At 39.7% G+C, this 16,190-nt stretch overlaps 2 protein-coding genes across 3 annotated transcripts in view; one reads left to right on the top strand and one right to left on the bottom strand.

Annotated features, from left to right (window-relative positions):
• The first annotated feature begins 1,985 nt into the window (after positions 1-1,985).
• On the top strand, positions 1,986-9,644 carry il22ra2 (interleukin 22 receptor, alpha 2). The gene is made up of 6 exons (XM_031746786.2): positions 1,986-3,959; positions 4,796-4,910; positions 6,799-6,983; positions 7,461-7,606; positions 8,367-8,524; positions 8,917-9,644. The coding sequence occupies exons 1-5, from the start codon at positions 3,896-3,898 to the stop codon at positions 8,514-8,516; spliced, it is 660 nt and encodes a 219-aa protein (XP_031602646.1). The 5' UTR covers positions 1,986-3,895; the 3' UTR covers positions 8,517-8,524; positions 8,917-9,644.
• Positions 9,645-10,482: 838 nt separating this feature from the next.
• Positions 10,483-16,190, bottom strand: part of map3k21 (mitogen-activated protein kinase kinase kinase 21) — a 30,249-nt gene continuing 24,541 nt past the window's right edge. The window contains exons 7-10 of one of the 2 annotated variants that reach the window (XM_031746708.2): positions 15,545-15,695; positions 14,691-14,785; positions 13,756-14,589; positions 10,483-13,665 (exon numbers count right to left, since the gene is read on the bottom strand). In XM_031746708.2, coding sequence (XP_031602568.1) covers positions 13,286-13,665; positions 13,756-14,589; positions 14,691-14,785; positions 15,545-15,695 — 1,460 coding nt within the window. In that variant the 3' untranslated portion in view covers positions 10,483-13,285. The remainder of the gene's footprint in view (positions 13,666-13,755; positions 14,590-14,690; positions 14,786-15,544; positions 15,696-16,190) is intronic. The other variant, XM_039621677.1, reaches the window with a different exon arrangement.

Genomic DNA, 16,190 nt, shown 5'->3' with positions numbered 1-16,190 from the left:
GGACCTCCTTTGTGTTTGTGTGTCTGTTGTGTTTCCTTCCTCTTTGCTTTGTGTGGGGAAAATAGACACCTTCTTTTTATTCTGCCAGTAACAGATTTCATTATCTGTGTCTTCACAGGCCTATCAGATGAATTTCTGCAAAACCAACTCTGAGTTTCAAAATGTGTTTAATGTGCTGAAATCAATTTCAGTTGAAATTTAGTTTTAAGAAAGTTGATACAGCTGAAATGTATTTTATGTCAATTACAGCCTGTTTGTATTCATTCTTCTTCTTAAAACAAAATGCCACTATTACCAATTATTACCAGATCTTTTAATCTTAACTTAACTTTACCATTTATCCATTTATTTAAATGCTACTGTTGCCTTTTTATTATCTATTACTTTCACCAATTTAACCATTTACCTGCTGCACTTTTCACACATTACTTTTAGGCCCTAGTTGCTACCTTATAGTGTCACCGTTTAACCATTACTTTTAGAAGCAAGTAATCATAGCCTTTATTCTTAAGAGCTTAAAAAAGCTATTAGACTCCATTAGATTTGTTCAAATAAATGGAGTTATTAACACACTAAGGTTAATTAAGGAGTTCCACAGGGTTTTGTACCGGGCCCAGTTGTATTTACATTATGCATGTTTTAGGCAGTGTTGTTAGAAGCCATAGCATACATGTTCACTGATATGCAGTGATACCCAGCTGCAGATATCTATGAAGCCCAAAGACACGCCAATTACACTGCAAGAATGTGTTAAAGACAAAAAGGCCTGAATGGCTAAAACTTCTAAATTCAATACTTTAAGAGTTTTTGTTTTTTTAGTCATGATTTCATAGTTGGTGTGTTAGATTTGCTTTTAACTTCTTAATTCAATGGATAGTAATTACATTTTTACATTTCTTGCTCTCAGCTACTTTAACCATTCACCCACAGCATTTAAGCTTTTACTATTTGCTACTCATTAGGCTACTTTGCTGGCATCTAATATTAGCTTTTATCCATTACTTTTGAGGCACTTATGTTTGTCTGTTCCTTGTACCTGCTTTAATATTTTACCAAATGCATTTCACTTTATCACCATTGATCTATTACTAGCATGCAGAATTTATCCTTTACTTTATTCAACTTCTTATTTTATTTTGTTATTTGTTTTTTCTTTTAGATGCTATGTCATTTGTTGCATATACTTTATCTTTTGAAACACTATTTGATTCAATAGATATAAGCTTACACATTTTACTGGCATGCTTAAATTTTGCTATTAATTTACTTAGTTACTTTGTTGCTTATTTATTACTTCCAGCAACATATTGTCCTTGACACTTTTACTACATTCAATATTAATAGCTAACAAATTAAATCAGCTTAACATCTACACATACCATGTAGCTGCTTAATATCTATCTGTTACTTTTCTCAAACTTTCCCCTGCATATCCACAAACTGTAGCTTTCAGCATTTAAATTTGTTCTTAAGCAGTATGGAGTCTTTCATTTTTTTCCCATTACTTTTAACTATTTCAAATGTTCATTTCCATTTACTTTTTTCGACACTACTTTAATATGTAGTAGAATGTGACAGTTATCAGTATACCAGTTAACTAGTATAAAAAAAACTTCCATAATTTTGTTTTGTTTTAAATTAAATTAATATTTTTCACATACTGCGTGGCTGCTGTAGGGGATGCCTCTGCGCTAAATTATGAAGCAAAAAAAAAAGATGAAGTCTAGCTGCAATGATGTCAAATAAAATAATAAAGTAATTTGCATAGGTTCATGTTCTGCATTACCTAATAACAGCTGCTATAAATACTCACTGGTGGCAGTATACCTAATAATGAACACAGAGTGGAAATATGAAGTGTGACGAAAAGGGGCAGGTCATGCAAAGGAAATCAGTATGTAACAGATTTCCAGTAAACTCCTGCACAAAGATTCGCATTGCTTATAACTGGGTCCACCAGAAATGGGGCAGTGTGGTAATCCTCCTGAACAACAGGGAACCAAAAAAGGCCTTAGCAGGAGTAACCTACATCCTGTGCGAATCTGGGTTACGGAAGGCGTTTCCATATTGAGACTGATAATAATGGGAAATGCACCATTTCCCATTATTATATTATCACAATGCATTTCATTATACAGAACTGTGCAAAAGTAGTGGGTTAACCCAATCCTTCTAAAGAGCCAGAGTTTCTGTATTTAAAAAAAAAAAGAAAGTGATCTTGAGCAATAGATTACTTAAGTTCTCCAGTCTTTCTAAATTACCATCTCTGTTTTTGTTTTGATATTGGCTGCTTTTTCATTCATTTTTAGATGAGGTGGGCATCACCAGACACCCCACATTATTATTATCACAATATTTCACTCACAATATGAAATTAATGTGACTTTTAACAATTTCCAATATGCTGGCCAAGTTTCCTGTTCTACAGAAATGTAACCAGAATGCAACCAACAGCCAGCCAGTTGAGTTCAGTCCCCTCAAGTTGTGCTTATTGACAAAGATGGCAACATGTTAGAAAACTGTCTGCATTTAGAAAATAAATTGTATTTATTTGCAAACCTTCAACAATCTCCCTGCAAGTGATTTTAGGCAATCCAAGGCAGACAGCGACTTCTTTTGGAAAGTTCACCTCTTATCAGGCAAACAGTTGAATGGCTTTGGAACACCCTCAACCATTTAGTCACCACAATCTGTCACAGAATGTGAAGAAACTCAATACAGTCACCACGCAGCCACTTGTTCTAGATGCAATGAGGTTGCTGTCCTATTTTTGCTGGGGTGTCGAAGCCATTAGCTTGCTCTGAATTAGGAGGTAGATTTGTCAAGTGTGTTGGATGGGTTTGTTTTTTTTCGTTGAGCCGATTTAACGTAAGTTTCCTTAGCTAATGTTATCTCAGGAGTAGTATTCCCAGAGTATTTTAATTTATTTAATAAAATATCAATATTTGGTGTCCTTGTATTGACACAATTTTGCCACACAAAATATTGCAATTTTAAATTGTGTTGATTATTTTCACCCGATTTTTTATTTCCAAATTTTAGCCCAGTCCTTGAACCTGACCAAACTTAGCAAATAGCCAGTTTTAAATCAGAGCCTTCTACATTTTGTTATTGGCAGCATATCGCAAAAGCACACAATCTGAGTTCTTTAGTCAATATACAAAAATGCCAAAGATAACAGTTTGGTAGGCATAAAGTGGTATTTTCCGCCAACAAAGTGATTTGTAAAGAGCTATTAGGTGAAAACTTGGTACATCTCCACACCATGTGCAGTCTGTCCCTAAAAAAAAAGTGCTGAAAAAGAACTTGCACTGCTAAAAAATGGAATAATGAACACAGAAAGGTGCCATCAGATTGTGGTACCAACAATACATCGCAAGCATCAGATTGGAGACAGCTTGATTTTTAAGCACGACAAAAATCCCAAACACACTGCCAATGCATTAAAAGCAGTTTAAAAGGACTTTCAGTAAACCCATTTTCCTAGCAGAATACAAAGAATGAGGGGGGACTCAAGTATTCTCAGGTTTACTGCTATTGTAAGAGCTTTGTGTCTTTTGTGTTTTAAAATTGACTCAGGAATGACCCAGCAAAGTCATGATATTCAATACTATAGCACGCATTAGGGTGGCACACAGGTAATGTGATCTGGAACTTTTTTGTCATGGATCCTTTTGTACAATTTGTACTTCTGTACAAAACACAGGGGGAAAAAAAACACATCTTACATCAAATAAGTAACTCGATATCCTATATCTGTGTCCAAAATGCCATATAAGGAACGTTAGGGGAAGTTGATGGCACGTTAAAGGCAGGGGTGTTTCCAACAGCACCAGTCCAGTGTGGCTTGTTGTGAACCTTTGCATGCTGGTCATCCACAAACCACATAAACACCATGACTTCTCTCCTGCTTGGAGCAGCGCTGCTGGGCAACTTGGGCATCTGTGTCACAGCACAAGGTAACTTCTTAGAATTTATTTCTATTTATTTTTATTTCCATGTAAAACATGTGGTTTAGGGCCGTTCTTGATCTAAAGTTAGGCTAATTTACATCTGCCTCACCTCACTGCTCGCATAATAAAACCAAGAAGTATAACTTTATATTTATTGGTGCCACAGAAAACCAAACCAACCAATAGGAGAACTTACAGTATCTTCTGCATCAGATCTACTTTTTCATTACATTTTCCCTGGTCTGAAATTTATTAGTAAATCATGATCAACTGTAACACACTTTTTGAGTGATTATCAATGTCTAGACTTGTTGAAACAAAGAATAAAGTGTAATGTTATGTTTGGGATTGAAAACAAAGATGGTCGGACACTGCTGTGTTTGTTCAGAAAGAACAACAGACACCAGTGTGAGAAAAAGAGATGAGAGATGATGTTTGCTATGAAAGTCATTTGTATTGTTTTGTGTGTTCTGATTTTTTTGTTTGTTTGGGGTTTTTTTTTGTTTGTTTCTAATAATTTAACTGTAGTGTGTTAAGTTTGGACAGGAGCTGCTGTTGATCTTTCAGAAATGTTAAAAACATCTTCTTGCAAGTTGCCCTCAATAAAATCCACGCAGCTTAACCTAAAAAGCTTAGAAAAATCTTACTAAATTCTGGGTTTCAGAGCCTTTCAGAGTGTAAAATGAACTAATATGTTGTCATTTACCTTTACTGTATTTACTATACTGCTGTTCTGTGTATGTGATCATTATCTTTACTATGTTTCTGAATAATACACATTAGTATGGACATTGTCTTTGCATAAACCCATACTGTTCTTAATTATTTTTCCCCACTTCCAGCCATACTCCCTCGACCCACCCAGGTGAGGTTCGACTCAGTAGACTATAAAAACATCCTGAACTGGACTCCACCCACCACGAACTCTTCTCTGCAGTACAACGTCCAGTGGAAGATGTAAGGGGACACCCACACACACACGTGCAGCAGCACAGTTTTAACTACAAAAAAAGGAAGCAACACTCTTTTACAAGTAACAGTCCTGCATGATATTCAAAATATCAAAATAAAAGCATTCATTCAACGGCAAAACATTCCCTCTTCTGCATTACATCTCATCATTGTATCATTATTGCTGAAGTATCAACAAAGGAAGTGTTTTGCTGTTAAGGTGGAACTTACTGAATTAGACTGCATGGACTAAAGTACGGACTCATGCCACGAAGCTCCTGACATACAGTTTTTGTGCTGATGTTAATGCTAGAGGAGTTTTGGAGTAGGGCTGGGTATCAATTTTGATTTCTATAACAGATTCGATGCCAATTCACAAGGTCCCAATTCGATTTGATTCGATTCAATTTTCACTGAGTCAGAAACATTATCATTCTGATCATTTATCAGTACATATCCATATTTTTTTATATCTATGTATAAAAACAAAGCTGACACTGTCAGATTTCATCAGAGGTGTAAGCATCACAGCAGACGCCTTTGTAACTGAGGATAAAACACAGAAAAACATGAAGGAGATTTTCAAGTCCTGGCTTTTTATAGCAGATAACCGCCTTAAAAATAATCTGCAGTAGATCAAAACGGAAGAAAACCATGAATCAACACATGAACATTACCTGATGCTGCTGAAGTGAAGCAGAGCAAAGTTATGAAGGTTTTATTAGAGACACAAATAAGCTTTTGCAATTTGGCATAATTTGTAAAAGTTTAAATTTCTTTGGTATTGAACAGCAGAAATGAGGCTTTCTTGTCAGCGGTCATTTTTGAAAAAGATAAAACAGCGGCCGACAGCGCTGAACACAACGGTAGATTGGTGCGAATAAGCCAGCGAATAATGCAGAAAACTGAGATGGGAAACTGGTCTCAAAGTACACTGAGAGAGAGAGCTGTGCAGGAAGTGTGATTTTATGGTGGTGGAAGCAAAAGTAAGAGGGAATTCATGACGATGTTTTTCAAACGTGAAACGTAGTTTTGATCTTCTTGTTGCTGGTTCAGTGGATTTCGGTCAGAGAGTGACGAAACCTGCAGCTTCTGAATCTGCGAGCTGTCAGCTTTCAGCACCTGACAGCGTGGCCGCCTGCTGTCAGGTGGACGATCCGCGCTTTGTGTTTACATCTTTGTGCGGGATCCCTTTACCTGCTCTAATTTGCTGTTTTAGCTTTAACCTGAGATTCTGGCATTTCTGGCACAATACATTTCTATTTTAACATTTGGAACACTGCAGTTATTAAATCAGCAGCAACACACTTTGTGACCCTACTCTGTAACTTTACATGGTCTGCTGCTGAATTGCTGTAGTTCCTCTCTGTAATAGACCCCCTTACAGCTGATGGTGCAATATCTAGGAGGGAAGAAATTTCACAAACCGACTTGTTGCAGCTGTAGCATCCTATTATAGCATCCTATTACACTACCACAACCCATTCTTTTGCAATTGTTTGTGGAAGCTAGGCGCTTGATGTCATACACCTGTGGCAATGGGACTGAAAACAGGTGATTTCAAAGCTTAAGAGATTTTTGCCCAATATTTTTAACCACATAGTGCATGGAAATTTCCTTTTCTCACTCAGAGGCATTTTAAAAACTCATTTATTATCATATTTATTCGTGGAAGGTAGTTTCATGAGTTTTGTGTAATGTAATGAATTAATGTAATTTAATGATTATGAACTCTAAAAGAAGAGATGTGAATGTTTAACATGAATGCAGTTGGAGTGTAGAATATTTCTAATCTATCTACTGTGTTAATATTATTCCAGCACCCTCAGTAGGATGCTGGGTAGGTTGCGCAGGATGAAATAACCATCCTCCATGTTTGTGTCTACTCCCTCAGTTATGGCGAGCCTGAGTGGATCGATGTGCCAGACTGTCAGAGGATCCGGAAGCACCACTGTGACCTCAGCGAAGTGACCTCTGAGCCCAGAGAGTGGTACTACGCCAGAGTTGGTGCTGTGTCTGTGGCCACCAGCAGCAAATCAGCCTGGGCCCTCTCCCCCAGATTCAGCCCACGGTGGGACAGTGAGTGTTTACACAACACCTCTCATCATCGTCTGCATCCTCTTTCCGTTCGTTCTCACTTCCCCAAACTGATGCAGCAACGTATGGCAGCAAGCACAGCCTGAAGGCAGGCACACAAAAACACTCATGAGCTAGTCCAGCTATTTAAATAGAGCATAACAATGATTTTAGTTAAGTAAAAAACAAAAAAAGCTCTACCTCAACTCTCCAAACTACATATGTATGTATAATATATATATATATGTATATATATGTATAACTAATGTCAGATAAAAAAACCCCTCCAAAGTTCAGGTTGCATTGTCTTGCAATCCAATCACAGTCACATGACTTCTTTAAACTTCCTTCTTTAAGTCAAAAACAACAACAGCATGCTCTCCGCTGCTTCCTCTCTTTTCCTCCGTGTTGCTTCACGCTCTCACAACTGTGCGTTCATCGCTCTGCAGATAAGCTTTAAGAAATTTGTTTCCCATGCAGCCAAAATCAGCCCCCCTCTGCTGAGACTGAATGTAACCGAACAACCAGCCATTGTGGTCCGAGTGAAGCCCCCCCGAGAGCTGGTCCGGAAGCTGCACAGCAATTTGTACTACAAGATCTACTTAATACACCCCAGTGGAGAAGAAGTACGCACAAACACGCACACACACTCACACCAAACACCCTGCTGCGCATCCATCTCCACGCTGATTAGGCTGGGTTTATTTTAGACTCATTACATCCTGAATGTAATTCCATGGGAAAACTATGTTTGATTTGTGCACTCGTGATAAATTAATCACACTTAATTGGGAATTTAAGCCAGAACAGCTGAACATGCCGAAATCTCTACATTTCCCCAATTCTAGCACACATTTCAACATTTTAGAATGAAATAATAATCAATAATCACTGCATTTTCTCTATGATAAGCACCAGATTACATCTTTTTTTCTCTAGGAGGTTTCACTGTTAACATTAGTAAATTATTCATTGTAAATTCATTCCTCGCTGTTTGTGACACTCAAATACTCACTTTAGAGAAGGTGGCGTGCAGTTTTCTTTCCACAAACACAAACAGTCACCGTCACGGCAGCATGCAAACATGTATTTGGGTTTTTTCTGGAGCTCAGAACAAATAAAATTGAAAGGTTAGTAAAATTGAAAGGTTACAGTGGAATCGATGCACGGTTCCAAAATAGAGAAGGAAGAAGAGGAAGAGCAGCAAAAGATGATTGACAAAACAAGAACAACAACAAAAAGAAGAACAAAACAACTTGTATTTTTTTCCGCCTGTAGTTCTTGAAATTTTCTGTCAAACTGCACCACCTGTTGCTTCCAGCCGCCCATTACTGCTGAGGGCTGGTGGACACTCACTGTCTCTCTCCTTATCTCTCTCTCCCTTAGGAGGTGTTTGACATGAAGTGCTGTTCTCACAAGCTGACTCTGAAGGGCCTGAATCACAGAGAAGAATACTGCCTCCAAGCTCAGATCGTCCTCCCTCTGCAGGGCAAGAACAGCGCCCGCAGCTCTCTGAAATGCGTCACTACCCTCTGACAACACAGGTATGAAAACACATTCCCTCAAATCACATCATCGTATCATGTCGAGCTGCCTGCAGGGTAAAGACATATCTAGCTCCTGTAGATCATTACCACAGATGTTGCCTGCACACAGACCCGTTGGAGAGTATTGTTGATGACCAACAATACTGCTGCAACAAAAGATCACCCACATGAGACGTCTAGTATCATTTGTCACATCACAATCGCCCGAGGCTTTGAGATAGAGGGAGGGAGGGGAAAGAAACTCCTGGAGGAGAAATCCTATCATGAGAGTCTGTACATGATGACAATAATTACCCCAGCTCACCCCACCCTTTTCACTATATTTAGATCTTTTTGAGAGACAAAGCAGAACTGCTCCGTTTGCTGATTTCCTTCTCTTTTTTACACAGCGTCGGCCATCCCTTCAGCTTTAAATCTCCATCGCTACCTCGACGGCCACAGCCACTCACATCCATGCCGGTAAAAGTGATGCACTTTATTGTATAAAACATTAAAGGTCTCATATGAAGGCAAACTTTCACCTTCACCGGAAGAGGATTGCTTTTGTTTTTTTAAACTTAAGAGTATTTTTTTAAAATTTTTTCTATTCATGGCAAAATATTCTGAACTCAAGAGCCACCCGGTAGATTCATCTACTGATCGCAGCAGTTTTTTTTATCTAACGGGCAGTCAAAAGTGGTGACAGGCAGCTTTTCCTCTCCATAAATCATTAAAAAAACAAAAAAAATGCAATCTGGTGTGCTCATTCACACGTGGTCAAGATATAATATTTTCAACTTATGTCTGTTTCCTCATTCCTCTCGCATGCAGGATCAGCGAATGCTGCTTTAACGTCTTTAAGAGAGCTTTTTGTAAAGAAAAAACTGCTAAAAGAAAACTATGAGAATGTACTGTGCCAAATGTATCACACTACAAATAAAATCCACTGTTGAAATTGACCTCTGTCCTGTAAGTTCGACCCTTCGACCCTTTTTGTACAAACAGTAAAGCTGGTGGTGTTTTCGCAGTTTTCTTATTGTCTTCTCCTCTTTGTATTTTATTTCCTACAAATGTATAGTGTTACGCCTATTTGTGCAGTCATGAATATATAGTTGTTTTTTTATTAAAGCTCAGTAATATGCAGAAACATCAACTTTGGCTCTAAAACCTGAAGTGTCTTTTTTCCCTACTGTTACTCTCAGTTGTGGCTTCATCCATTTTTAGTGTGGTAGTTTAGATTTATTCCAAGACAACAGTGAATACAAACTTAAAGGACAGAGTCACCATAGTGGTGCCTTCAGATTTCAAGATTCAGACTTTTTAACTGTTGCTAGGAGTCTACACAATACTTTGAAATCAAATATATGGGAAAAAAAACCTACAATATTTTTTATACTTGCTTATGTGTCGCATAATAATATAATCTGTGCACTTAGCTTGCTTGTTAGGAAGATTTAAAAGTGGTAACTGAACCATCTGAGGTCATCAGGGGTGACTGACTTGCACTTGAGCTTCAAACCATGTGTTTTTGATGGTTGTCTGTAAGAATGATTACTTTTAGTTTTACCCTGAAAGGCAGGACTTTGGAAAACAATAATAATGATAATAAAAATCCATATTCTGAGTGCGCAGGTTTGGGATTTGGGTCTTCACCAACAGTAGCTTCACCTCACTGCGTCAGAATTTATTTTTTTAGTCTTGTGTTGTTGCTACTTTCACATTCATAGCTGTGAATCTGGGCCCTGTCCTTTAACCATCCAGCCTTTGTGGCACGCTTTGGTGGGTTTGCTTCTGTAGGCAGGGGCAGCTTTCAGCTTTTTGAGGGTTTCACAGCATCTTCAGGAACTTTTGAACATGATGCAGAACTCAATTGAATCAAATCCCCATAAATCATCTTCAGATGACACAAAAAACTGAAATAATACTTTAAACTGTGTTTGAGGGAAAAAAAAAAAAAAAAAAGACAAACCAATGACATTAGTCTCGACTTAGACTTTATTGAAAACATTGATAAACTCGATACTCTTGATCAATTAGGCATGAAATGACAAATACTGTAATGATATCAAACAGCGCTCACTGAAACAGATGTACTCTAAGCTCAATCTGACACAGTCAGCGTGACACGTGTTCAGTGATTTAAAGGAAGCACTGCATTTAACAGGAAGTTCTCATTTTATTGGGAGGGCAGTGGGTCTTTCAGCTACAGTGCTTCACACTGAAGATCTTTGTGGTGTTTTCATGTGGAGTCGCCTTCTTTGTAGGAACTCCTCACTAGCAGCTAGTTCATTTAGTGGTTTTGGTCCTGAAGACTGAGAGGCCTTAGTGCTGGTAGAGCTGAATTTTGGTCCTGTAGCCACACAGCCTGAATGTGCCGTGTCTGGATTCACGAATATTATTGCTGCAGTTTGTCAAATATATTGGAATGTGTGTCTGGGAATGCTTCAGGTCTGCAGTGTTATAACAGCAGTGCACGCTGGTGTTTAAAGATGCCCTTAAATTATTTTTAAAAAACTAGCTTTCACTTTTAACAGCTTTATGATCAGTAAGGCCCTTTACAGTGTTTAGAGCTGCTCTGAATTCAGTGGTCATAAAACACAGCAACACAGGAAATTATAAAATGCCACAGTGAGATACACATGAGCAATCAGTTATATTTACACCATTTGGAAATTCATATCTTTTAGTAAATGAATACTTGAGTGGGCCACTTTTATATTCAATTTACTGGGGGGAGAACAATCAACACTAAACAATTACAGGTGGCATTGGGTCCAGCATATATCCTTCATTATCAGCTCTGCATACTGTCAAGTTCACACAAGTCTGGAAGAAACATGTTGACAAATCAACATTCAAAGCCCTTTGTGAATACTGAGGAAAACTAGCATGATCATTAAAGGCAACGGTGTCTTGACTCTGAATATTTTCTAAATGCAGAAACCTTTTGCTTAACATTGTATAAAAAGTGTACAAAGAGAAACGGATACAACCGACAACCTGACTCAACTAAACGTTAAAACCAGTTACATGTAACAGCGCTATCACAGAATCAAACCAACCAAACTGGGGCTGATTTCTATGACTGAGTGACCGAGCTTTTAAACGACAAAGCTGAAAGGCACACATTTATCAGGTTTACAGTACAAGTATTGCAGTTTTGTGCAGCTGATGCTCTAAACGGTAAGTAAACACTCTCCTGTGTGCACATTTATGGGCTTTGTAGAAATCCGAAATATCCATGCAGTTTATTTGGGTTTCCCCTCACATGAACATTCACGGCTGATGCGTTCCTCCCGCTCTGCTGCAGTGTGCCAAATAAAGTAAATTTTAACAAAGAAAAAACATCTATAAATACTCCATATTCCATATTATCAACACATGACCACAACTTCTAAATGAGAAGATTCCAGGTCTGCTTTGTAGGACTTCCAGTTTTCTACCCGCATCTCTAAAATATTCAGGGAATTCTGGGTAGAAACACACATCTCTACCTGGATCCAGTATGTAATCTACCTCGAGACAGCGTGGCCTCGTGGCAACACGTGATGTAGTCCAGAAATGCGATCTGTTCCTGTGTACTCATGGACAGCAATTAAATATGTGACAGTAACCCCGACTGCAAAACTGAAGTGTTTCAAAAGGAAGTGTAACAGAGCTTTAAAACATGGCTCAGCTGTTTTATTTGAACCTAAACCACAATCTGTGTTTAAACCTTAACCTAAGATTTTAGTCAGAATCTTAACCATAAAAACATGAATCGTGTCTCTTAAGTGAATGCCACCATCTTCCCCTTCCTAGGGTGGACTACACTACAATTTGTGTTCATGAACCTCATAAACTCCCCTCAGACTGTGTGGCAGGTGTTTTTGTGCATACAAACAAACAAACAAAAGAAAACATTTTTCTTCATGAACACAAATTAACAGACGCATTTCTCGACTACTCCACGGACAAAACCCGAATCTATTGCTCAAGAACAAACTGTACTGCAGCATTGCTGCCTCAGTCATAAAACAGCATTAATGCCATATAAAAGAAAACAAAACTGCCAGCATTAGGCCGATAAAGGATTAAAAGAAATATTTACAAACAAGGCATAGTATATTTTTTGTTCAACATTTTAAGGGTACATGCATGCATGATTTTTAAGTCAAAAAAACAAACAAATCTAAAAGCGTGATCACACTTCTTCGAAACTGACATGGAATGTGTGTCCTGTTGGTTTCTAAGGTAAGGTCAAGTCTCTTCATATTAAATTACCTATAAAAATATATATATAAATAAAAAGGTGAGGGTATTGTGTTGAGAAAGCTGCAGCAGCGGTCAACGTTTAGCTGCACCGATAGAACGAGAAAAGAAAAGGGGGTGGGGGGGTGACAAGAGCGAGGAAGGGATGAGGGGTAACAAAGGTGGCAGTCAAGCACCGAGATGATCACAGGAAGAGCTGCTGATCCATCTCTGGAAAGTTCTGCCTTGGTTTCAGAACCCCGTGTGTGTGTGTGTGTGTGTGTGTGTGTACTAGAAAGAAACACACTAGAACACCTGTGGCTCAGGAATTTTCTAGAAGCCTCAGACTCTGCTGCAGTCTAGAACATAGAATATGTGCTAGAACTGCAACAAAGCCGTTTCTATCGCTCTGTATAGAACTTTATCAAATAGAAACAAAGGCAGCCTGGTTCTAAACCCTCCAGGAGTTCTGTGTGTGTATGTTCTGAACACTCTAGGCTGTGAGGAACGAGCTAGAACCACCAGCAAGCGGATCGCTTCTCGAGACTTCTAAGAGAGGAACTCTTTGTCCAGCTCAAAGACAGAGGGCCGTGCAGGGGAGCTTTGAATGCGGCAGAGCGGCACGGTGCAGTCTCGTTTCTGGCCCTCGGTGTCCATGTCCAGCAGGGAGCAGCCCATCCCTACCTCTGAGGACAGCATCATGTTTAGGTTCTGCGCTGCCTTTTCTCCAGAATAGTGACCCAGGGAGTAGCTTTTGTTGCGTCCTCGCAGCAGAGCCCATGTGTGGGGTTTGGCCCTGAGTGACACTGGCCGCGGTCTTGTGAAGGCCTCTCCACCAGTGGGCTTTTCTGGCCCTCCATCCTTCTCTTTCTCTTGTTTCTCCTGCTTCTTTTGTGTGACTGGAGGAGGCAGAGCGGGCAGGCCATTGGCTGTGAACAAACAGGGATATACATTTTTGGAGTGGGAATCCTTTTTAAACCTGTATATACAAGTTTTCTCACTTTGTGTTAGTTACTCACTGTTGTGGTTGGTGGTGTATTTCTTTCTGCGTAGACGTGCTGCTGGATTGTGGTTGGTCTGCTCTGGCAGCTGGCTTTGGGTTTGCACCACTGTCTGCGTTTTAGCTGCAGTCTTGTTACTCTGGCCTTCTGGAACTGCTGTTGGGCTGCATCTGGATGGCTCTGTGTGATGATTGACAGCCACATGCTCAGCCTTCACAGGGTTAGACTCCGACATCTCCGCTTCAGACTGTAAGAGACACTTGGTGGAGTTGTATTCCATGATGGCTGACATGGAAATAAGATTGACAGGTTGGGGGGAGTTGTGGTTTGACGTTGCCTCATCTTTACGGGAGCGACCACTTGGTGGTGAGGTGCTGCGGCGGAAACGGGTTGCACGTTGAAACAGGCCCTCTTTCTTTTTCTTCTCTTTCTCCTCTTTCGGGGGCTCCCAGTCTTCGCCAGCAGCTGAGTTTTTCAGGGCCTCCCTGATGTCATAACCGAGCACAACCGAAGCCAGTAGCGAACCGCAGCCATACAGCACGGCGTCGGTCTTGCGGCGACCTGATGTCCTTTTCAGGCTGTTGGTGGGTGTAAGCTGTGGGGTAGTTGAGGTGGATGAAGTGGATGTGGTGGTATATGGGTCGTCCAGAGTCTCTGGTTGGCCGCTCTGACCTGCTAACCCCACTCCAGCATCTCCTGTCCCGCAGTTTCCACCAGGACAAATCTGAGTCTGCTGCTCGTCCCTCCACAGAGGTAGATCGATGTACACCTGGTTGGGGAACTTGAGCTGCTTTGGTTTGGAGCTGCTGTCAGAACATTCCTGGGAGAAAGTCTCATCTTTACTGTTCCCTGCTAAAAACACAGAAGTGGAAATATCAATAAATACCTGCTCCTCATAAATCCAAGCACCATTTAAACAAATTTAATGTCACCACTTGACAGTTTTAGCTCACCTTGTTCGGCAAACAGGGCAGCAAGAGGGACAGACTTCTGGGACTTCACCAGGCTGGTGGACCACGGGTTACTGCCATCTGACAGAGGACGCACTCTATAAAAAGAATTATTAAAAAAAGTACAGACATGAGGTAAACTGCAGAATTAGTTACATATAAAGAAAAAAAATAAAAATGCACTGTAACTGTGCAGACATCTGGCCACAAAGATTGAATATGCTCTTTCATGCACCACGCGGACCACAAGGTCAAGCAAAATTAGTGCTGCGTTGGCTGCTGCACAATATCATTACTATGTCATCTTTTGAGGTGACACGGTCTTCGTGTGTGCTATATGCATTGGCTCATGCGATCCAACCATTACTGGACGGATGAGTTTCAGAGTGCAGCACAGTGCATGCCACTTTCCATCCTCTTACTATAATGATTGTAGCATATGGTCATTTGTCTGTATATACCTCATCGCCTCTTTAACGGGTTGGCCAATCTGAGCGAAACTTTGCACAAACATTATCACACGTACAGCGATTATTAACATCTATATATTTTTTTTATAAAAGGATTGATTATAAATTACAATTGTTTAGGGTTTTGTATATATTATGTTCACTTCACCATCCTTGTGTGAATGCAATGTTGCATTTTCTATTTGAGTTTCTTTCATGTGCCAGTGAACAGAAAGTTTTTTGTTTGTTTGTTTTTTATATGTATGAGACTTTGAGATGTTTCACCATCTGCACTGCAGTCCTTTAGAGAAGCATACAAATGATGACTTCTTTACTCCAACTTCAACTACACAGCGTGACTAAAACGTGACTGTCCTGCTTTTTTTCCTGTGTGTAAACACACTTCACCTCTGAGCGGCAGCAGGCCTCTCTTTGCTCTGTACTGAACTGGGTCCCCAGGTTCTTCCTTTCTTCTTGATTCCCTTTTTCACGTCATCAAACTCCTCTGGCCTGAAGGGGGAGCTGCGGCCCCACGTACGGTTGCTCTCATCTTGAGTAACTGTAAATGCAGGGATTGTTAAGTTTTACAAATAAACAAACCAATCAATCAATCAAGCTGCTGTTGACCAAAAGACAGTCCTCACACGAAATATGGAGTAGACATGTTAGTAGGATTATTAAATGTTTTCTGCCATCTGTACAATCCTGGTATTAATCAATCCATAGAAGCATTGTGAAGTACAGTGGTCTCTCGTTTATCACGGGAGTTACGTTTCAAAAATAACCCGCGATAGGTGAAATCCGCGAAGTAGCCAACTTTATTTTTACAATTATTATAGATGTTTTAAGGCTGTAAAACCCCTCACTATACACTGTATACACTTTTCTCAGACAGACATGAACATTTTCACACTTTTCTGTCTTGTTTAAACACTCTCAAAGTTCAAACCTTCGTAGTAAAATAAGTCCAGTATTATAGAATGAAACCAAAGGCTCCCGCGGTTGCCTTTGATGGTGCAAAACGTTTCGCCGACATTGTTGTGTTTGTTGGGAG

The sequence above is a fragment of the Oreochromis aureus genome, linkage group 13, assembly GCF_013358895.1.
Source record: "Oreochromis aureus strain Israel breed Guangdong linkage group 13, ZZ_aureus, whole genome shotgun sequence".
Classification (NCBI taxonomy): domain Eukaryota; kingdom Metazoa; phylum Chordata; class Actinopteri; order Cichliformes; family Cichlidae; genus Oreochromis; species Oreochromis aureus.
Note: the sequence above shows the minus strand (reverse complement) of the source record. Positions and strands in the feature narration are given on the sequence as shown.

What these genes read in the sequence shown, in the direction of transcription:
- il22ra2 (XM_031746786.2), top strand. Translation starts at nt 3,896, where the DNA reads ATGACTTCTCTCCTGCTTGGAGCAGCGCTGCTGGGCAACTTGGGCATC. An exon ending in CATCTGTGTCACAGCACAAG is followed by an intron (nt 3,960 to 4,795) that starts GTAACTTCTTAG and finishes CCCCACTTCCAG; the next exon opens with CCATACTCCCTCGACCCACC. An exon ending in ATTCAGCCCACGGTGGGACA is followed by an intron (nt 6,984 to 7,460) that starts GTGAGTGTTTAC and finishes TTTCCCATGCAG; the next exon opens with CCAAAATCAGCCCCCCTCTG.